Source organism: Heloderma suspectum, chromosome 6 (genome assembly GCF_057233095.1).
Source record: "Heloderma suspectum isolate Gila_16-S chromosome 6, 16-S_ref, whole genome shotgun sequence".
NCBI lineage: Eukaryota > Metazoa > Chordata > Lepidosauria > Squamata > Helodermatidae > Heloderma > Heloderma suspectum.
The window spans coordinates 72,157,132-72,179,085 of record NC_139463.1 but is presented as its reverse complement, the minus strand read 5'-3'; the positions used below and the strand labels follow the sequence as shown (position 1 = coordinate 72,179,085).

Sequence of the window (21,954 nt, the reverse complement as noted above, 5' to 3'; positions counted from 1 at the left end):
CATGGAAAAGCACATTTCCATGCAGACAAAATAAAAATAAAGAAATACTGAAAAAGGCATGCATGGGGGGGGGGAGGGAGGCAAAGATGTGAGGTTCTATTTTTTAAAATGCTATTTGAAAAAAAAAAAGGCTAGTTGTGCTTAAATTGTTCATTTATTTCCTTGCTAGAAAAACCTTTCAGTTTTGTGCACAGAAAGACTAAATACCTTGTAGTTCCACATTTTAATTTATGTTAGTTTATATGTAAATACTAGTTAGAGTTTTTTTTTTGGGGGGGAGAAGGGGGGATGAACTAAGGGGAAGTTTGTCCAGTGTTTGAAAGAGGCTATACAAATGTTAGATATCTCTTAGCAGATGTATGATGGAGGGGGCAGAGTTATGCCTGTTTCTTTGATTTATTATATATGAGGTGAGCTTCCCCCTCCCCTCTTCATAACTCCTTTGTGCTGTAACAATAAAAAAAGATCCACATGAAAGTTAAATGTCAACTCCAAGATATTCCTGGTGAAAAGGTCTTTCATTTAAGATTAGGCTGAAGAGTTGAAAGTAAGGGGGGGGGAGGACACAGAAAATTTATCTTTCCACTCTAACTTCTGTAAAGCTTAAAGAATTGCTTGGGTGTTCAAGTTAGGGAAAGAACTGCTATCAAACAGTGGGTCTTTTTCTTTCTTTTTTAACAAACACACAACTCGTGTAGGTAGACCAATTCATCAGAAAAGAGGTAAGGGTGTGTGTGTGGCAGGGGACGGGGCGGGGGGCTGGGGGGCGGAGAGACACACACGCCCAAAAATACGAATGTGGCAAGTGTTTTTTCTCAGCGTATTTGTTTGTTGTTTATTAGAGGATTTTTTAAAATCTTCATACCTAACACAAACTACAAACACAACACTGTACAAAATAGTAATAAAATAAAACAACCCCCCCCTCTTTTTATTTTGCCATACTTTTTAGGTAGTAATTGTTCCTTTTCAATAGATCTTTTCTTTAAAACAAAACCAAAAACCAAAACCCCTTAAATGGCAAAGAACCTAAGGTTGGATTAACTTAACCTTTTTTTGTTTTGTTTTTAAAGACCAACATATAAGTAAAATCGTGCATGAGACTTCTGTTTTACAAAATCAAGACAATCAACACCCCCAAAATCTGACACATATATTGCAGCACCTCCACTTAAATACAAGGGTTAGCAAGAATCCTAAGAAGGGCACCCAACGTTTTTTTTTTTTTAAACAACAACAACAAATCCCATTGTGGTGAGGGGAGAGGGGCAATAGAAAAGATGGGAAAATAAACTGGACTAGAAGCTTGATTATGACACGACAGATTACTGGATGCGAGTGGGGGTGCAAAAGGAAGTTGGGCCAACCCCTCCATATAGTCTCGGGTATTTTACAAAAATGTGTGTCTCGGTTGTGCCTTTTCTTTTTGCCCTTTTCGGAGCTCCCGCAACTGTTGGCATTTTTGCTTTCTTCCTCCTTCATTCTCTCGCCTTCCTCTGCTTCCTCATTCCGTTGTTTTTTCCTCTTCTTCCTCGGCGCTGAGCTGAGTGGAGTTGAGTAGCTTGTTTTCCTTTTTCCACTTCATCCTTCTGTTCTGGAACCAGATTTTGATCTGGCGTTCCGTCAGACAGAGCGCGTGGGCTATCTCGATCCGTCGGCGCCTGGTCAGGTAACGGTTAAAGTGGAATTCTTTCTCCAGCTCCAGGGTCTGGTAGCGGGTGTAGGTCTGTCGCCCTCGCCTTCCACTCGGCCCAAACGAGGAACCTGGGAGGGAAGAGAAAAGTAATGGGTGGATGGGACGCTGAACATTTACTGGAGTTTCGAATATGCATGACAATGGTTATTCCGTTACTCTCTCTCTCTCTCTCTTTGTGTGTGTGTGTGTATGGATGGAGAGAGAGACACAGACAGTGGAAGTATTAACTTCCCTCCAGTCACTTCCCCTCAACTTGTGGCCCTCTCTCTCAGCCCAGTTCCCCAAATCTCTCTAATCAAAAAGGCCGGTGGATATGTAGGCAAGTAAACCCACGAATAGGACATTTCAGGCAACAAGAAGGGAAAACCAAAACAAAGCATTCAGTCTGACTATCTTCTACTTGGTTCTCCCGAAAATCATAGTCCATGTCTTCCAAAATGATCGTGCACTACAGCTGGACAGAAGCCGTGGGGATACAGTCCCCACACCTCAGCTTACTTTCTGGAGTATCCCCCCCCCCCCGCCGTGCTTCACCAGTCTCAGCTTAAACACTTGCAGTTTCACCATGCAACATCTATTTTGTTTATGCATTTGTTTGTGCATTTATCCTTTAAAGGGGGGGGGGGATCCCTGAAGAACAGTTCTGTGTAACTCGGAAGCCTGCTGTTCCTGTTTTAAAGGCTAGCCCTGCCAGCAGAAGGGGTCCACTCGTCTTTCTCTTACCTTTCCCTGCCCTGGGATCTCTAGTGCCCCTACTGAGTGGAGTTCATGGGGCACTAAGGCTGCAGTCCTATACATACTTACTTGGGAGTAAATCCCAGTTGGCTCAGTGTAATTCAGTTCTTGAATATACATGGCTTCGGATTGGACTGGATAACTGGTAAAGCTTGTGATCTTAAAGTGACTTAACTTGCAAGCTAATCCCATTGAAGATGACCAGCAAAGCTAGCTTCGGTGTGAGTTTAGGATCGAGGTAATATACAGGCGTATAGAAATCAATGAGACTTTACTTCCCAGTTAATGTCTTTTTAGGGTCGCAGTGGCAAGCTTGGAGGATTTTGTCCTGAGAGAGTTGCGGGGGCGTTTGCCTCGCTCAAATACCTCTTTGTGCACTTGTATCCCGAAAGAATCAACATCCAAAAGTTATGATTTCCCTCTGACCTCACTTTACTTTTCTTTTGAGTAACCATCACTGACCCTGGTCCTTTCCGTTATATAAAACTCGCAAGGTACTCTCTGAATCCCACCTCTTCTCTTTCTTATTTCTGTGTTCCCCTTTCCCCCCGTTTTATCGGTAACGCTAATAGATTCGAAAGTTTAAGCAATAAGGAAGTATTTATCGATTCCCCCTTTACCTATCCCCCCCCCACTTTGGAATGGTAAAATCTGACATACAATATCTGTATACATAGAGATAGAAAGAGGAGGAGCTGTTGGTATGTCTTTATGGATTTTTTAAAATGTATTTTCATGGAAAATATGGCACCTGGAGGCAACCGTCGATCATAGAAGAAGGTGGGGATCGGATGGTGGGGGTGGGAAGTCAGTGAGTAAGTGAGTGAGTGAAAGAGAAATTATATGCAACTCCTCTTCAGACAAGCATTTCATTATGCCTGACTTTCATTAAAAATGTAGGTCTCTCCCTTCAAATATTTAAGCCCTCCTGACATTATTCAACTGGCTGGGGTTATAGAACACACTCCCCGGGATACGAATTGGCATAGGTGTGTGTGCGTGTGTGTGCGTGAGAGAGAGAGAGAGAGAGAGTGGGGGGTGGGAAGAGGGTGAAATCCAGGTCCATTAAAATCAATTGGGGTGGTTGTGGATGGATTTCAACGCGATACCGATTACATCGTGTGTGTGTGTGTGTGTGTGTGTGTATAAGAACACCAGACACGTCTCTAAATCACTCCTAGTGAGTGACAGCTAACATTGCCTTCTACAAGACAGAGCCGGTCAATCAATAATCCCCGTGCCATCGTAGATACAGAAAGTTGGCGAAAGAAACGAACTAACTGAAGGGAAACTCGCGCAAATAACATTAAATAAATAAATAAATAATCAAGGCACACAACCATTGGCGTTAGAAGTCTGATCTAAGTAGTATAAAAGTTTGAAGAAAGTTTCTGGTTCCACTGTCTGGAAGCTGAGATTTAGATGGACATTTCCTGTGCAGAAAGAAATGGGGTGGAAGGCTCTCTCTCTCTCTCTCTCTCTCTCTCTCTCTCTCTCTCTCTCTCTCTCTCGTTACAGAGAATTAAGAGAAAAGAGCAACTTACTGTTACAGGAGTTCATCCTTTGCATCCAGGGGTAGACTGGAGTGGAACACTTCTGATCCTCGCTGTCCCCGAAAACGTGTTTGCTTTGAGAGCAATCCGACTTCCGGACTTGCTCCTGGCCGAACTGGACAGGGTCCTCTAAGCTCGAAAGAGAACAGGCTGTCTCTTTCTCCCTGTAAAAACCAGATGTCCCGTAATCGCAGGCTGAGCTCCGGTTGTAAGCTCCGTTGGCTTGCTGATAGTAAGGCGCGCCCGGATAAGCCTTCTCCTGGACTCCCCCACCCCCAGTTCCGTAAGTGGCGGGATAGTGCCTTAAAGGATCCGCATACCCCGTGGAATATAAGGGGAGCTGTCCCAGAAACGGTTCCTGACCCCCGGCTAAGCTCACCGGAAAAGTAGAGTTGACAAAATAAGAACTCATTGGAAATAATAATAATAATAATGATGATGATGATGATAATAATAAAGCAGAAGAACAGCGTCTGTTCTTTCCCTTGGTCTTTATGATTTGTTGCGTTTTATAGTCCAAGCGGTTTAGCTATTAGCAGTATATGGGAGATTGGGTTTTAGCTGAAGGGGGATGGCCGCGTGCCAACCAGGGACATAAGGAAAGAGAACCATCTGATCACGCGCTGACCAATAGCAGAAGTCGAAGACTGCGAAATAGCACCCTAGAGGGGTGAGCTTTGCACAGGGGACCCCCCTAGAACAAACCAGCGAAAGCATCTCTGCCACCAACACCATCACTTTTAAACAACAGAAACGCACCCCCCCCTTTCCACCCCAGATACACAAATAGACACCCTCCCCCCTTAACCACATACTATGATCTAGGACAAGATAAATCCATGGAGTTTCCTTTGGTTTATTTTTTAAAGATAAATAAATAGAAGAAGAAGAGGAAGAGGAACAAGGAAGAAGAGGAGAGGGTGAAAGTCAAGAAGAATAAAACAAATGAGTTCTGATATTATCATTGCTGCTACCGTGGAGACAGGGAAAAGGAAAAAATAGGAATTCTTTTCATCTGGAAAAGTTTGGTCATTTTCAGCGTGATTTATTTGGGGTGGGGGAGTCTATACAAGGGGTAAAGAGAGGTGGGGAGTCTATGCATTTGATGTTATATATATATATATATATATATATATATGAGGCAGGAAGTGTCAGTCTCTAGATCTGGAGAAAAAAGTTCTACCACTCATGTCTTGTTTTTTGAGTGGGAGGGGGGGCTACCCTATATGGAGTGCCCTAAAAAGAACTTTAAACCATCTCCTGAGGAGGGATGAAGGAATCCGTTTTGGCACCCCCCCCCCCGAATCCCACCCTGTTTTCTCCATTTAATTATCTCGATGGATTGAAACAGTATGAACGTGAGTGTGTTTAGACACTCACATCCATATCTCTGCGGTACCGGGTATAATGTCTGGAAGACACATGGGTCGGTCTGGAGCTCAGCTCGAACGATATTCCGTATATCTTTAAAGGACTGTGCCCTCTTGCGTTTTTACGGTTAAGGCCGGGTCTTTGGGCAGTTTAGAGTTAAGGGCAGCGGCTGCTCTGACGGCCAAGGACACTCCTTATTGATCACCAAGCATCGAAAAATATTTAAGGCAGCAGGGAACGGTCATCTGGGAGATGGTGCCCGTGTTGTCAATACGAGGTGAGCCTGCAGTGAGAATTTCTCTCCCTACTTCGTGTGTTTTGAGTTGTTGTTTTTGAAATTCGGAACTGATTTGATTTAGGAATGGATGAAAGCCGCTCAGAATTCGGTGTCGTTCTAAAACGCCTTTTAAAAAAACCAGTGAATGAATGCACTGGAAGAGTTACCCAAATGGCTTGAGGCTGGGCGTCGGTCTTCGTGCTGGCCGCGCCAGTCTTCCTACAGGGCGAGTCTCTGGGTTGCTCTAACCAGAACTTCCTACAGATCGGTGCGGTAGTGGCGCATAATTTTATTCCACTATGTCCCCTCCCAGCCCTGAATTGTATTTTGTGGACAAACCTGTAGTTCAAGAAATCATTTTTAAATACTCCAACTTCGTTTTTAACAGTGTTTTAAACTGCAAGTTGGTTGCCTCTGCTCCCCTTAGTTTATCTATAATCTATCTATCGTCTGTCTATCATCTGTCTATCTTCATTCTGTCTGTGCCTCATCTCTTATCTATTCACAAGGAAATGCCCATTATACCAATCTGAGAAGTTCTAAGTATCCCAAAGCATCATACATCCTCCACCAGCATGCACATCATTGCAAGCATAAATAAATACCTCTCCAATTCATTCCAACTTCTGGTTATCCGAGTGTAGAGGAACATCACTCAAATTTGGACAAATGAAGTTGTAATCCAATCTACCTATCTATCATCCTTCTATTACAGAAGCGGTAATCTGCTCATAGGAATTATCCACCACACATAGACTCAATTGCTCCCAGGTCGGATTTACATGGCAACGTGATCTCTACAGAATGACCAATGCGAACTTTCTCTGTCGAGGATTAAGGAGTCATGAAATCGTAGTGGATTACGATTTAATTTGATACTAGGCTCAGTTTTAACGACAAGGAAATCCACACTGCTTCAGTACTACCCTGAACTTCGAATGGAAGGAAATAACAGGCAAAGGAAGTGATTTTTTTTAAAGCTCTCTCCTGCACACACGCCTCCTTTTTCTGGTTTGTGTGACACCGCTTCCTGGAGGTTCTCTCCCACCCCCACCCCCACCCCCACCCCGTTTGTGTGGGAGTAGAACCAAACTTTAAATAGATACGCTTTATTGGTGTGTAAAAACAGAAGGAATAAGGGAAAGGAGGGGAGGAAGGAAATTGGGACTGAGGAACACCCCACCCCCAACGAGTAATTTGAAAACAGCACAGCCCTTCAGACTTGTTTAGAAACTGTGACATATCACATGTGAACAAAGATGTCTGGATTAACATTTGAAGTTTGGCTGCTTGATGGTTAAATAAGTGAGTAAATGTGCTACTGTTCTTAGCTTTGATTTTAGTTTTTAAAGTGTTATTGGAAATGCAGAAAGTGTGTGTGTGTGTGTGTGTGTGTGTGTGTGTGTTTGCAGAGGGAGTATATATAATGGGAAGTAGATTTGATGAAATGCAGTCATTTTTATGCCTCTTTGTGACTCAAGAAAGCTTCCTCCTTTTCAACTCGGGCAATTCGGATTATCTCTAATTTCCCCCACAAAAACTTCTTAAATTAAAATGTCATTCATTGAAATTTGCTTTTAAATAATTAATTAGTCACCACCCCAAAATTAGAAAAGCAGACCCTCCCCCCCATTGCAATAAAGAACTGGCCTTTAATTTACCTGATACATAATAATTTAAAAGCGATTAATGAATCATTCCGTTAAAATGACTTGGAAAAGGGAAAGTGGAGCAGAAGTAGTCTCAAGCTTGTGGGGAGGGGAAAGTGGGAGAATTGTATTGTTTAGAAGCTTGTTTATAAGCCAACACCTTTGCCTCCCCACCCACCCCTGTAATGGAACTTCTTGAAAGAATTTGGGTCCAGAATGGGTATTCAGATAATTTTTATGTTTTATTTAAAGCTACCTTGGGCATAGTTGAGTCATAAAGATAGTTCAGTCATAAATCTTTGTGTCTCTGTATTAACTATTCCTTCTATTGTATGTAGTTAAACCCCAGCCCTTCCACTGCTGAGTTGTTGTTGTTTTGTTGTTGTTTATTTCATTTCTATACTGTGCCCAATAGCAGAAGCTCTCTGGCTGTGGAAATATTAGCGTTCTATTCCCGTGTCACTTGGCAGATTTCTATATTGGGCCTCTAATTTTAAATGTTATTATCTGAAAACAATCCATGAGCTGGTTATAAAGCAAAGAAACTCTTCTCTCCTGCCTGTTGTTGCTGGAGACCACTCGTATGCATTCCCTTACCTCCGAGAATCTATCTTGACCAGCGTGTGTCATAACTCAAATGGCAGAGAATAAATACAGATTAAAGGGGCTTATTTGCAATGTGTGTAGCTGGTGCTTTGTAGCTGAAAAAGTATTCCTGGTTTCTGCTTCCCCACCCCCTCCTCTCCTCTGCTCGTTCCTGCGTTTTCTGCTTAGCACAAGCCAACTTCACAAAACACAAGGAATTGGGGGAGGGAGATAAATGATGGGATTAAAAGCAACACCCAAATATTTCTCTGGGCAGACACCAGGCCAGGGAATTGTTTGGTGGCAGGAGGAAAAGAAAAAGTTAAAGCAAAGTTAAAGCAGTCCAGAAATTTGCAACTCAGGTAAAATGGGATTCCCTCTAGAAAGAAAGAAAGAAAGAAAGAAAGAAAGAAAGAAAATCAAACTCTTCCTTTTTATGTGGGGGTTGGAATTCAGCAACATAGAGAAGTGTGAAACCAGCAGGGACTTTTGGCAGAAGGAGACTTAAATTGGTACCATAAACTAAAGACTGGCCTTTAAGCACACTGGGGGGGGGGGGCATGCGCGCACACACACACACACACACACACACAGAGTTGAATAGCCTCATGACTTTATTTAGGATCATAAAGCTATTCTCTGGGGATGAGCTTCTTTTGTCATATATATAGCCATACCACAATTCTACCAAAGTGATGTTTCCTACATTGTTGGCATGTATAAGGCAATGACCCCCCAAAGGCATGTGTATATACACACACACACACACACACTCCTATCCCCCTCCACTCCCTCTTTCCAAGCACATAACCATTCGAAACTTAATTTCAGTAATTTACGTTTAATTTACCTGACTTCCCCTGCAGTGCATAATAATCTTGTTAATGGGATTACAGAAGACCAAAACAAAAAAACAAAAACCCACCCACCCCACCAGGGGAAACCCACCCTTCATTATTTTATCAAAGGAGTTTAGTTAATATTTAACAAAAAAGGGAAATGAGCCTTTAGGGTAAAGTTAAAAAAAAAACACATACAAAAAAGCAAAACTGTCACCACATTGTTTGATTTGTTTGAACAAAAAAAGAAGGGAAGTAAGGATTAAAAAAAAAATCAAACAAAAAAACCAGTATTTGAACATGAACGGATTTTAAACACTGAAAAGTCAACAAAGCAAAATACGAATGTGGAGGTCAGTTGGCTGTATTGGGGGCAGGAAGAGAAAGTATTATGAATTAAAGGAATATGGGCACAATCTTCCAGAAAGTTCTCCGACTCAGATGCCCCATTCATTTTTATGATGCTTCCACAGGAGAATCTATGAGTCCTATGTTATTAGGAGGTAAGCAGTTATTAGGAGATTTGTTATATATCCTTCATGATGATATGGGTTTGGAGGAGGGAGGGAGAGAGAGGGAGAAAGTGTATCATTAGTCTTTCTAAACCACTGCAAGTTGTTCTGATTCATTCCCCTCCACTCCCTCTTTCCAAGCGCATAACCATTCGAAACTTAATCTGGTATAGGTATAAATTTATACCTATACCCGAACCTGCACAACTCCAGTTTATCCTGACACCACTAGAGTTTTGATTACACAAGTGTAGAAATCTAATCATTCTAGCCGAGAAATGACCACAAACAACTTTGATATCAGCACTTAATTTAAAACAGCAAGGAAAGTACCCGATTTGATCAATTTACCAAATAAACATCTATATCCTCCTTTAACAAAAGGTAATTTTAATACATTTTAACACATCCCATCTCACAATGTTAATGTAAAATCTGAAAGTTGTGACAATATTTCACAGGACTTAAAAATGAAAAAAATGCTTTATTATGATAAGGGTAGTTTTTTGTTTTTTTTAAAGCCCAGAATCGATGGATGGAAATTCTCTTCAGCTCCATTTCCAGAATGTGTAAGGCATGCCTAATCCATTACATAACAAAAATATATTAACTGTAGAAAATGAAAATCTTGGTCTAGTTAAACTAGTTTTCATGGGAAATTAATCATTGTAAAGCATGGAAACAAAACCGAAGAATTCCTCCGTTGGACGGTAGATGGCAGCAAACAGCATAGAATGACCAGGAGAGATTGTAAAGCCGAACTCCTAACAAAATAAAGAGAAATAGGTGCTCCATTTACGGGAGGGAGCAGATAAACAACTTGGTGGTGTTTAACCGATAGGAATTCTTTAATTAGTGAACTTATCTAAATAGGCACAATCCACTGGGAAGCCCCATTTGACTTGAACTGGAGATACTCAGGATTGTCTGAGTTCAGAAGAGCCGGTCGAAATGGCAGATAAACTGGAGACTAATAAAACCTATTGTACTAAAAGAGAGAGACCTGATTCGAGCCTCAGATCTCTTCAATGGATAGAAAGGAGGGGCACAGGGAACTAGAAAGAAAGACCATATCAAATGAATGTCGAGTAACCATAATTATATATGAAAATGCAAATAAAATTTATTTACAGATTTTCACCTTTCTTATTTCAACCTAATTGTGATGTGCTTTCAACGAAATAATTTTCACAAACAAAGAAAATTAAAAGGCTAGGAAGTGTGCACAATTTTTATTTTAAGAAGCATTACAGAACTCCTGTATGGTATATTTGCCAGTAGATTGTCTGTTGCATATACTGTATTTGTTTTTCAAATAATAGCCCAGTATTTTTTAAAAAATCAAAGATATGAACATACTACTGTATCCATAGTAAATTGAACAGGTCAGCCATGAAATATTTTTAAACATCCTGTCTGGATTCCCTCCCCCCTTAAAACCCCCCAAACATATTCATTTACTCAGAGTATATATGAAGATATCTTTATTTTTTTGACGTTACACATTTTCCCTAAACACAGGAAAGGCAAGAATTTCAAATAGCCAAGGAAATGTGTATATACACACAAAAAATATTTTTAAACTATACATACACATACCCTTTTTAAGAAACTGCATACAGGCACTGGATCGCAGGCTATCTGGCATAATCAGTATCTTTCTAATCATTTACTTTATAATATTCACATCCACTTCCTCTTTATTATAAAATCGGGGTATGCGTATTTTTTTTCATTATTTGTCTTTAGTAATTATTGTTACTCTATTTCTTCTTCTCTCTCTCTCTCTCTCTCTCCGCCCCCCCCCCCCGCTCCACCCCAAATACAGAATAGCTCTTGGGAAGAAAAATCGCCTACGTCGTCGCTGAACACCCTGGAGAAAACCATCTAAATCGAACTGGCTACTGTACCAAACTTCCTAAAATGAGTGCATTTGCTCGATGACAAGCAAGTCTGGCTAGATCGTTCTTCCTGGGTTGGGGAACAGTTTGAAAGAGTAGGGAAAGATTTTTTTAAAAAAACTCACATAAGCCGCGTTTTTTTAAAAAAAGGGAAAAAAAGAAAATGTAGTTACCATCAGTTGGATGGTGCTTGAATTCTCCTTAGAGCTCATGGCCAGGTGACATCAATATTTCAAGTCTTATTTTACAGAACACCCTTCCTTCCTTCCACAGAACACTCGATTTTCCTTTACGTATTAGAAATATACCCTTTATCAATCTCTCTCTCCCTGCAGTATATTCCTTCTCCCTCGTATTCCCTTATATATAAATATATATTATATTATATTATATATATATTAATATATAAATATTATATATATATATATATATTAAGACAGGAAAGGTAAACAGAACCTCAATGTACAATCCTTTTAAAAATAATAAGATCAGCTGGAATAAAAGATAAATATATTAACTTACCTTTTGATGCCCATCATTCTGTGGATTAGGGGAGGAGGAAGAGGAAGGGGGGGGGGGACAGGATTGCGTTTGCTTTTATGTGTAAGCTGACAAATATTGTCCCAACCTGAGAGCCGTCCATTGCGACTTCTGAGAGCCTTTTTCCTTTGCCGAGTCCTTTTGCACAGAAAATGGAGTAACTTCCCTCTTTGAAAAATGACAAAAGCCTCGATCCGGCACAGATTCTCCATCTCTCTCCGTCACTAGACAGAGAACCCAAAATCACTACGGAAATTTAACTCAGAGAATTAGGAAAGGAAGGGTTTGGGAATCGATCATATTAGCAATCTAAACTCACTCCTTGATGTGTGTGTGTGTGTGCGTGTGTGCACTTCCCCTTCTCCTCCTATTTTTAGCCCTATCGAGCTTATACACGAAAGTAAAAAAAAAAAAAATGTTAAAAGAGGCGAGAGTCCTACAGAGGACAGTGATCCGACCCAAGGTACAGCGGCCAAAAGAATGGTAGAAAAACCACATGGGAAATCATAAAAAGTTCATGTTCACGGTTAGCAGTCCACATGACCAGCTCTGGCCAATCGCAGAACCCAGCCACTCATAAAGTTCTATCACAAAGTTGTAAATTTTCATAAAACAACAAGGAATTTATTGCATTTCTTCATGACTGCTTTAACAGCAGTCTTTTTCTCAGCCGCCATCTTTTCCTTTAAAAAAAAAACAAAAAACAAAAGAGAAGAATATGCAAAGATTCTGCGCCCCCCTCCACTTCCCGGCGGGGGGTCTTGAACAACCCCTTATATACTAAAGGTGAAAGGAACCTACTATTATAAGACTAAAGATTTGCAGAAGCATTTCTATCTCTAGGAACATTCTTATGCTGCAGGTTTCTGCAGTTGTGTTTATACCTGCAATCTTTAATTGTGAGAGGGATGGTGCAACTCTGAATTATTCTTTTAAACGTTTTTGTTTTGTTAAGGCCAAACGTGTAGTTCTTTCGTTTAATTTGATTGTTGTTGTTTTTGCTAACTTTGGCGATTTCCCTTCTAGAAATTCGCCACGAAATTAGACTGTTGAATTCCCCCAACACCGGGTCCCATTAAAGCGTAGGATAGTAAAATGTCATAAGAAAAATTTTAGACAAGACCGACAGATGTGTATGTCTGTACACACCTTATTGTGTGTGTGTGTGTGTGTGTGTGTGTGTGTATGATCTAAGAAAGAAGGAAGGGAGAAAGAACAGAGGAAGGGAGAGACTTATACGCACAGGCGCACAAAAGCGTACCTTACCGCAGTGGTACATGCCACGAAAACAATAGTGGTGGTTCAATGCAGCAAAATCCGGTTAGGTGGGTGATACGACTGTTCTAGAACTCATTTTCTGCCATCAAAAGGGTGTCTATTGAAATATCCTATTTTGATAGGGAAGCAAATATACATTTCCGCTTATTTGGTCTTTTGGACCAAAATGACCTGTTTTGAAGGGGATTGGTGCCAGGGAGGGCGTGTTAACACACACTAATCCCTGCGATTAGCTTACTATGGACTGATAGATACATTTAGAAATAAATCTAGAAATAGAGGCACCCATGTTTCTCTATCTGTGCAACTATTCAGCCATGGAGAAAACCAATTATTATTCACATATTTTATTATGATAATTACAATTCTATAACTGTTGTGCCTATCCATTCATTTAGTGTGTGTATCTCTGTGTGAATATTACACACACACACACAACTCTCCATTTGTGTGTGTGTGTGATATCTCCATAGATGGATGGATAGATGGACAGACAGACAGACAGACAGACAGTTATAATGCTGTGCTCTGATCCTCAAAACTTTATTTGGAACTGAATTGGGAAGTAATTATCTTTGAATACTTATATTGAAAGATATATGGTTAGGCCAGAAGCATTTGAAAGCAGAAGGCTTCCGTAAAATATAAGGATATTTTTAAACCAAATATGTGTGTGTGTTGGTGGGGATAACAAATATTTCAGATTTTATTACGTGGAGAAAGAAATATATTTTCAAAATTTCCAACCAATTTTTGTCCATTTTATTTTTTGCTTATAGGCTTAATGGTGTAATCCTATGCATGTCTACTCAGAAATAAGCCCCATGGAGTTTAATGAGGCTTACTTCCAGGTAAGTGTGTATAGTGTTCCAACCTCTTACAGGGTCTTATATTTATATATTGTTATGCATTTTCATTCCTCATTGTGTTTTTATTCTGTTCGTTAGCTGCCTTGAGTGCCATGGCTACAAAAGTGGGATATATATTTAAATAATAACAAATAAACAATTCTGTATTCAGTGTATTGCACCCACACCCGAATTCTAGAAAATTGTACTGTTCAAATCTGTGGAAGTGTGAAGTGTAAAATCTAATGACATACTGAACTTATCTAGAATTGGTTAATATGGCTTTTGCCTTGCTTATTTCCCCGCGTTTAATTGCTTCCATAAATTTCATATTTGTTTTGAGTTCAGCATTATTTGGCTCTTGTGGAAGAGATGCTTCCCACAATAAAATGACTGAAGTGGGATTAAAACACAAAACAAAATAAGAGAAAAAGGAAACACCAAAGTTACTGCTTTTCCCTTCCAAGTGGTCTCTAATCGGTGGTGGTGGTATTATTGTTGTTGTTGTTATTATTATTATTATTATTATTATTATTATTATTTTGCTGCTTCCACTCTTGTATCTTCTGTGGGAGGTGGAAAAATCAAAGTGGGAAGGATCTTCTGTGGATATAAGCTTCAAATATTAAGCAAATTCAATTGTTTTCTTTTCCAAGACTATTCCCACCCACCCCCATTTCGGTAGCTGGTTGTTTTAACTTTGTAAGGCCAACAAGGAGTTGTACATCATTGCTGTAGGGTTTAACTTAACCTTAAAAAAAAATATAATGGTGACGTTGAAGGAAAAAGGAGTAAGATATGGGAAGATGCTTTTTAAGTAGAAAAGCCCCCCCCCCACACACACACACTTTAAAAAAAATTTGAATTGACACACTCAGGGCACAATCCAGAGGGAAGTTTTCCTGTGCAAATGAAAGGAAGAAGGTCTGTGCCAGACAAAGGGAACTTTTAAAGAGAACGATTTCGGATGGATTATCTCCAGTCCAAACAACTGAAAACACACACACACACACACACACACACACACTGAAGAGAAAGTAATTACTGGGTACAATTTCAGACTATTCAGTAAGGTTATTTTTAATTATTCTTTTCCCTCTCTCTACGCATAGTAATCACAGAATACGAATAAAAAGGCTTGGCCGACTATTAAATTATTTGCTAACTATCATACATCAGTTTTACTCAGCACAATATTCATTTCAGATTCTCTAGTGAGGAAGTGGTCCATTGCTGAACATGTAAAAATATACACCAACCAAAATAAACAAGCAAAAATAAAATAAAAATAAAATACAGCACTGGTAACCAGAGGTACAAATCTACGAAGAGGGGAAGGAGAAGAGAAAGACAGAAATCTCATAGAATTATGTACAACAATCATCTTAAGCTAAGCGTTGTGTTCCCTTCATACATCTGGAGTTCACGTTTTCTAAGGAAAAGTGCTAACCACGTCCACATGTTCACTTCATATACTTAAAAAAAAAAATTACACGAGAAAAAAGAGATAACATTTTTTTAAACAAGAAGATTTACAAATACTTGGACTATATAAAGACCCACATAGGAAAACAAAACATTATCTATATTTGATTCTAAAGAGACATTTAATAGGTAGATTTATTATCTGCTTTGTTGTACAAAAACAAAAAAACAAAACAAAACAAAACAAAAGGAGATAAATGTTAATATAGGTAGTTTTCCAAGTGTCAAGAAACTGAAGAAACCATCCTTTTAGTTTGCTTGGACGTTTCTTTTCTTTTTAGCGTACAGTCTTCGTTAACTTTTAACTTTCAGTTTCTTCCTTTAATTTTCTGGACAGTACAGACAGCCCCCCCCCACACACACACACACACTTCTTCTCACCCACCTCTCTCTTTCTCTCTCTCCCTCCCTCCCTTCCCCCACCCCTCCCTTCCCCCACTCCTTTTCCTTCACTCTTCTTCATCTTCTTCCGCGTCTGGTTTTTCCTGGCTGTTTGAACCGGGGCCTGCGGGTTTGTTTTCTTTTTTCCATTTCATACGCCTGTTCTGGAACCAGATTTTGATCTGTCTTTCTGTAAGACATAAAGCGTGGGCTATCTCAATGCGTCGCCTCCTAGTCAAGTAACGGTTGTAATGGAATTCCTTCTCCAGTTCCAGCGTCTGGTACCTGGTGTAGGTTTGGCGGCCTCTCTTTCTGTCAGTCCCTGTAAAGCAGTAAAAAGGAAATCTCATGAGTTTCCCTTAGTTTGTTTCTTGTTTTGCATTTGTTTGGGTGTGTGTGTTTTCAATTCCTGTTATCCAACCTGGATTCACTGCCTCACCTATTGGTCCTCAAATCAAATCAAATCAAATCTATCTTGTTTTAATAAGAAGCTTTTAAAAATAATTAAAGTAAAGCATTTATTGTAACAAGCAACCAGACACATTTAAAATAAACAAATTGGAAGGAGTGAAGAAAGAAAAGAGATAATAAAAGAAAGACTAACGCATATGTACAGAATTTCTTCTGTCATTAAAATGCATTTTCAACTCCTTTATCCAGGAATTTAATGTTCAGCTCTATAATCTCAAAACATGTTGCTGTTTATCAGGTGTGTGGCCTATGCCTATGTTTACTCCGAAGAAAGTCTCACTGAGTTTAATGGGACTTCTCTCCTGTAAGGATGAATTGGATTGCAGGCTTAACGAATTTAGGACAATTTCCCAATGCTTCGTATTTTGCCCAAGGAGTTTCAATGGTATCTTTTAAAATGTCCACATCTCCTTCCCCATCCCTAAAGAAAAAAAAAATCCTTTGAGATATGTAGGTGTGGGGAAAATACTCTGTTAAAAGATCTGTTATTTATCTTCTCATAAGGTGTGCAATTAAGCCTTAATCAAGCAGCAAAAATTGGAATGGCTTTAATTACAAGGAAGCATCTTCCCTGTATTAATTTTCACATCTGGTGGGTTTCTTCAAGCCAGTATTGTTAATGTGTTGGTAATGTTACTTCCTTCCTATTTCAGGTTGTGTGTGTGTTTTCCGAGAGTCTAGAAAAAATGGTTATTTTGTGTCTTTTTCATTAGGGGACTCGGAAGCTGCTGAACTCCGTTTGTCGACATGGGAATTCCTCAAAGCAAGAGTCATGTCGCTGACCACAACTATTTACTGGGGCGTCCAAAGAATCTGGATTCAAACCAGGAATCAATTTTCCTGTCATTTTTCGCATCCGTTTGTGGGTATGATCCCGTAACAGAGTCGAGCCCCCTGCTCTTGAGTAGAGATGGGTTGTACGTTTAGCTGCTGCACCAGCCGTTTGGATCAGTCATCTGAAACATCCTTGGGGATTTTCCTGTGTTTGCTGTTTATACCAAAGGGGGGATGGGTGGGGTTGGGTGGGCAGCGATGGTCTTCTGTTCAAGGAAGGAACAGTAGGGAAGTCCGCCGGGCTATAAAGAATGGGGGAAATAAGAAGTCTGTGGAATGTGGGTTGTAAAATCTGTTGAAGGGTGCGCCATAAACATCTCTTGAATGGGGCAACCAACGGAATCTCCCAAATCCAGCCGAACAGCAGACAAGAAAGATGGAAAGGGGTGGGGGGTGGGGGGTGGGAGAGAAAGAGAGAGAAAAGACCCCTCACCCCAAGCTGGATTTAAGGCCCATTTAAGTTCTGAGAACTGGCAAAAAAAGCCACAGTTAGTCGTGAGACGGCATCGTCTCTATTCTGCACTCTGCACGTTGGAATCTCTTCCAGCACCTCTCAGTCTGCCTCATCATGAGTAGCTACTGTTTCAAAAGAAATTGGGGGGGGGCGGGGAGGGAGGAGAACAGGGTTATTCTTAGCTGACTTTTCCCCACCCCACTCCGAACACCCAAACTGGGCTCGGATATATCATCTGTAAAGCTCAGTTTATGGATTACCTAATAATAAGGAGAGAAAAAGCCAACCTATTGGGTTAGGTCTTTAAGAACTCATCTTTCATGTGCTTCTTCCCCCTTCCCACTCCCCCCCCCGCTCTTTCCCCAATCTGCTTTCCTACAATTTGCATATAGTTCTGGCCTGAAATTTTTGCTCTCTCCCCCCCCCCCCCGCACATTCCAAGTGTACTAAAGAGCTATGTCGCAGATGACGTGCCTTTAAAGATAACTCCTTTATCACACTATCAGATTACTGCCTGGCAAATCGCAGGGATAGTGAATAGGATGGGAGATAGGAAGGGTGGTAGAACTCCTAAACAGACAGCTTCAGTATTCCGAGAGTCAGGGCTTCTCCCTGCCCTAAATTTCATTTGCCACATAGATACATCTGACTGTCTACCTATCTACCTTTTCGTGTGTTAATGTTCTTCTCATGTACTGAAATTTAAAAAGGGTTTAGAACTGGCTGGCATTTGGCAAAATGGGATTACTGTTATAATCTTCATTGCCTTCCACTCTTTCACACATAAAGGCATTACCCTTTTTACATGCAGGGAATTAGTCATATCATAACACCTTTGGTATCACCTTGTCAGCCTGGGAGAAAAAGAAAGTCAGGAGGGACTATCAAGAACAGGATACCTACACTCTGTTAATAGGAAGGGTGCAGAATATATATATCAGTTGCTCCTAGTCCATCAGAAGTCAGCCAGTCTGACTACAGCTAGAATCCTTTTTATATCAGTTGGGGAAAGGGGGCATGTAGACATCTCTGTTCAGTAGCCATATCTTCTGATATTTTGCCCCCGCTTATCCCCACCTGTTATTTCCTGAGAATCTTGAGGTAATTCTGAAAAGTCTACCACAAGGATATGCCAGATTTTTAACACTGCATCTCCCCACTTTTACAGTGCATTCCCTCAGAGGTAAGCCTCATTGACTTCAATGGGACTTAAGCCTTGGTATGTGTGCCTATAGGATTGCAACCTGAATTTGTTTTTCTTGATGAAGTGTTCTGTGTTGCCCAAAAGCTCTCCTACTGTATGGTTAACTCTGGTTGGTCCTAATAAAATGTATTGTTCTACTGCTCCTGTATCAGTATTTGGTTTAATGGAGTGGGAAAGGAAATCACCAGTCCCACCAAGCAACGAATATGGGAATATCTGGAGCATCTGCCATTCTCACAAGAAGATGAGTATAGCTATTGAATATGTTTATGGGCATATAATAAAAACGAGTAGGTTTGAGTGTTAAATACCATTCTTGGTTGGGTTCCTGCCCTCCTTTCTCTTTTGTAAGGTACCCTGGCAAACTCAGAGGTGAAACAAATGTCTTACATTGTCTTTCACAATAGTAGCAATACCAGACAGACAGAGCCAGATAGATAGATAGATAATAGATAGATAGATAGATAGATAGATAGATTACAGGGTTGGTTCTTGTCAGTACAGGGCAGACTCACACACAGTTGGGGGAGTGGGGCTGGATCTAAGAAGCCCGATGTATCTGTCCCACTATTTCAGAATCGTTTGGCACCCCACCAAAGTCATAAAGATGAACAGTCACTTATACACGTTTCTGTGCCCAGATACCACATCGCACATTTTTTATATATATTGGGCAAGGGCCGATATTTAATCCCTTCTCCTGTGATCACTTCCACTCCCTTCCGATTGCCTCTTCCAGAAATCTGCTGGGGATTGAATTGCATGTGTGGAATATGAGGGTTGTGATGAGAAGAGACTAGGACATGTGTGTGCGTGAGCGTGTGTGCGCGTGAAACTCCAGTTGCGCAGGAATGTCTTAATGGCAGTGGTTGAATAAATTAAAACAAGGCTCTTAGATGGCGCAAATGGTACACTGTTCATTTTGTCCGGCCCCTTCCCCATGTCTGCCTCCCTCCGTCTTTTTTCCAGGTGTCATGATAAACAAACAAACAAACAGCGAGCGAGCTGATTTCTAAGCAAACCAACACATGCCAAGCTGATTTCGAAGCAAACCAGTGCTCACGCACACACTGAGCCGAATTTCAGTGAAACTTGCTTCCAAGTTTGTGTGCTTGGAATCGCTGAGAAAGAAAGAAATGTGGGGTGGTTGAGGCAGGACTTCCTCTTCTCTTCACCCCCCCCCCCCCGGTGCAGCTCTGCGTTCCCAAGACACACTGGCTTTTGCGTAGAGGAAGCCAGCAGCAAGAACAGAAGAACTAATAAATATTTAAACTGTTTGTTTAAGGGTTACTTTCTTGCCCGGTCACACACACTCGCAGAGAGAGGGAGAGATTCATTTTGAGGCAAACGTCATAAAAGGAGTTCAGAGCCGTCCTCTTTCCCCCCACCCCCACCCCCGCCACCACCCCGCAACACAACTTCCCCTCCCATCCGGATCATTCATACGCTCTTCTCCCCAAGGCTTTCCCGACACCATCGCCGCCGCCGCCTCGAAGGCTCACCTGTGCTTCTCATCCAAGGATATATCCGCAAGTTGTTTTCGTGTCGCAAGTCTGCGTCCCTCTGTTCGCTTTTGTTGCAGTTGGGCTTGGACGCGTCTCCCGGACACATCATGGAGAGGTTTTGCTCGAAAGGGGAACAGTGCATGTTGAAAGAGCTGGCTTCCAGACCGTAGCTGCTGGAATACATGCCCGGGGTTTGGGGGTGGATGCCTCCCCCGTTGGGGTACAAACCCGGCATGGAAGCAGCGAAAGAGGCCGTGGAACTGGAGCCATACCCCGTGCGCTGGGCATTGGAAGCGAATGCGCAAGAAGTTTGCTCAGGAAACACTCCGGAGGGGAAAACCGAATTTGCGGCCTGATATTTAGAAAATAAAGCATTCGCATAATACAATGAACTCATAATCTGGCCGGGTGATTTGTAGGCCGGGACGTTTTAGTGTCGGTTTTACGAGGTACCGTGATATATTACGGAATTAGACTCCAGATTTACACCAAAAAGGACCCCCTTTTTCCTCCCTAGACCATGTGACTCTGGTCCACGTGATTCGCGCATCGCCAATCAGAGCCTAGCTTCCTCCCTCCGCTCCAACTCTCCCTCCCCCCCCTCCCAAGCTGTCCCCCTTGTAATATGGAAAAGGGGGAAAAACACTATGTATGGAGCACTGTTTGGGATTTATACAATACGATGCATTATTGATGATAGGATACAAAACCTCCCAAGATAGAAGCGGGAAGGAGCCGAAATGTGCAGACGAGTCAATAAGCCACCGGTGAGATCAAGTAAGACTATCAGGAAAAGAGGAGGAAAAACAACAACAAGGAAAGGGGTGTATGAAGAGGGGGTAGTGGAGGCTAAGGAGAGAGAAAAGAAAAAGGAGAGAGAGAGAGAGAGAGAGAGAGAGGAAAAAACCGTGAACGAGGAAGCGGTAAAATATGAGCGAAATAAACTGAGGGGGAAGAAGAGATTGGGGGACGGGGGGGGGGGACACCCAAGTTGTCGGACATAACAGGCATCACAATTTTTGGGATTGCACAGGAGAACGTCCTACTAATTGTGCCCAGGTTTTTTTTGTTTTTGTTTTTAAAGAAACGGATAAAAGTAGGAGACATAAACCTTTATGATCACGGTTGGACTTAGTCCCCCCCAGCCCCGTCTTTCTCTTTCGCACACTCACAAGGGGAAAAAGCTGGATAGGTATATACACCGCCCTATCCCGCATCCTCGGGGCGGGTTTCTATACTATGCCATTCCATTGGCCCTGGCATTGTCCCCCCATCCCCGCAAAGGGACTTCTCATCTGACTCGCCAGGAGCCCCCAGCCGGCCACAGCGATACTTAATATTTCACTTCCAAGCCCCCCCCCCCCCGTTACCCTCGTCAGTATCTCCCTTTCTAAACGCCATTCAGTTCTATATGTAATTTATTCCAGTGCCACAGGCGTTGGGTCTTGGCGCTGGCTTTGCTTTTTCTGGTGGCGGAAGGGGGGGGGGAGAGGGGGGGAGGAAAGATTACAACAGATCTCTATTTAAGCGTGTCAGCTCTTCTGCTGGACTCAATTACAGTGAGAAGGAAAATGTGACCAGCTGGTTACTCTGCTTTCTGCTGGGGAAGCAGGGAAGGTTTCCAAAGAAAAGAAAAGAAAAGAGCGGAAAAATGGGAGAGGTTGGAGGGAGAGTGAGTGAGTAAGTGAAAGGGAGTGAGAGAAATAGAAAGGCACACGTTTCAATGAAACTTATCAAAGCCCCCTATGACAAATAAGAATAAAGATGGCCTTGCAGTTAAGAGATTGGCAGGAGGTCCTTCTTTTCAAGGTTATGTTGCAAAAAACAGAAAAGGGG

The 21,954-nt window shown here is 41.5% G+C and overlaps 2 protein-coding genes and 1 long non-coding RNA gene across 6 annotated transcripts; 1 reads left to right on the top strand and 2 right to left on the bottom strand.

Moving 5' to 3' along the window:
- Nucleotides 1-813: 813 nt before the first annotated feature.
- Nucleotides 814-11,932, bottom strand: HOXB6 (homeobox B6). 3 transcript variants are annotated; one of them, XM_084804844.1, is made up of 3 exons: nucleotides 11,641-11,932; nucleotides 3,976-4,148; nucleotides 814-1,764 (listed from the first exon to the last, which is right to left on the bottom strand). In XM_084804844.1, exons 1-3 carry the CDS (start codon nucleotides 11,868-11,870, stop codon nucleotides 1,505-1,507), a joined length of 663 nt encoding a protein of 220 aa, XP_084660970.1. In that variant the 5' UTR covers nucleotides 11,871-11,932; the 3' UTR covers nucleotides 814-1,504. The 3 variants fall into 3 exon arrangements, with proteins under 3 accessions (XP_084660970.1, XP_084660971.1, XP_084660968.1); XM_084804845.1 differs by lacking the exon at nucleotides 11,641-11,932 and adding an exon at nucleotides 6,238-6,582; XM_084804842.1 differs by lacking the exon at nucleotides 11,641-11,932 and having other exon boundaries at nucleotides 3,976-4,547.
- On the top strand, nucleotides 6,755-18,753 carry LOC146341148 (uncharacterized). 2 transcript variants are annotated; one of them, XR_014783843.1, is made up of 4 exons: nucleotides 6,755-6,937; nucleotides 11,046-11,164; nucleotides 13,716-13,787; nucleotides 16,835-18,753. It is a non-coding gene; the product is annotated as an uncharacterized LOC146341148 (long non-coding RNA). The 2 variants fall into 2 exon arrangements; XR_014783844.1 differs by having other exon boundaries at nucleotides 6,760-6,937; nucleotides 11,046-11,213.
- HOXB7 (homeobox B7) lies at nucleotides 14,848-20,597 on the bottom strand. Its single transcript, XM_084804846.1, has 2 exons — nucleotides 20,116-20,597; nucleotides 14,848-15,972 (listed from the first exon to the last, which is right to left on the bottom strand). The coding sequence occupies exons 1-2, from the start codon at nucleotides 20,513-20,515 to the stop codon at nucleotides 15,719-15,721; spliced, it is 654 nt and encodes a 217-aa protein (XP_084660972.1). The 5' UTR covers nucleotides 20,516-20,597; the 3' UTR covers nucleotides 14,848-15,718.
- Between the last annotated feature and the right edge of the window lie 1,357 nt (nucleotides 20,598-21,954).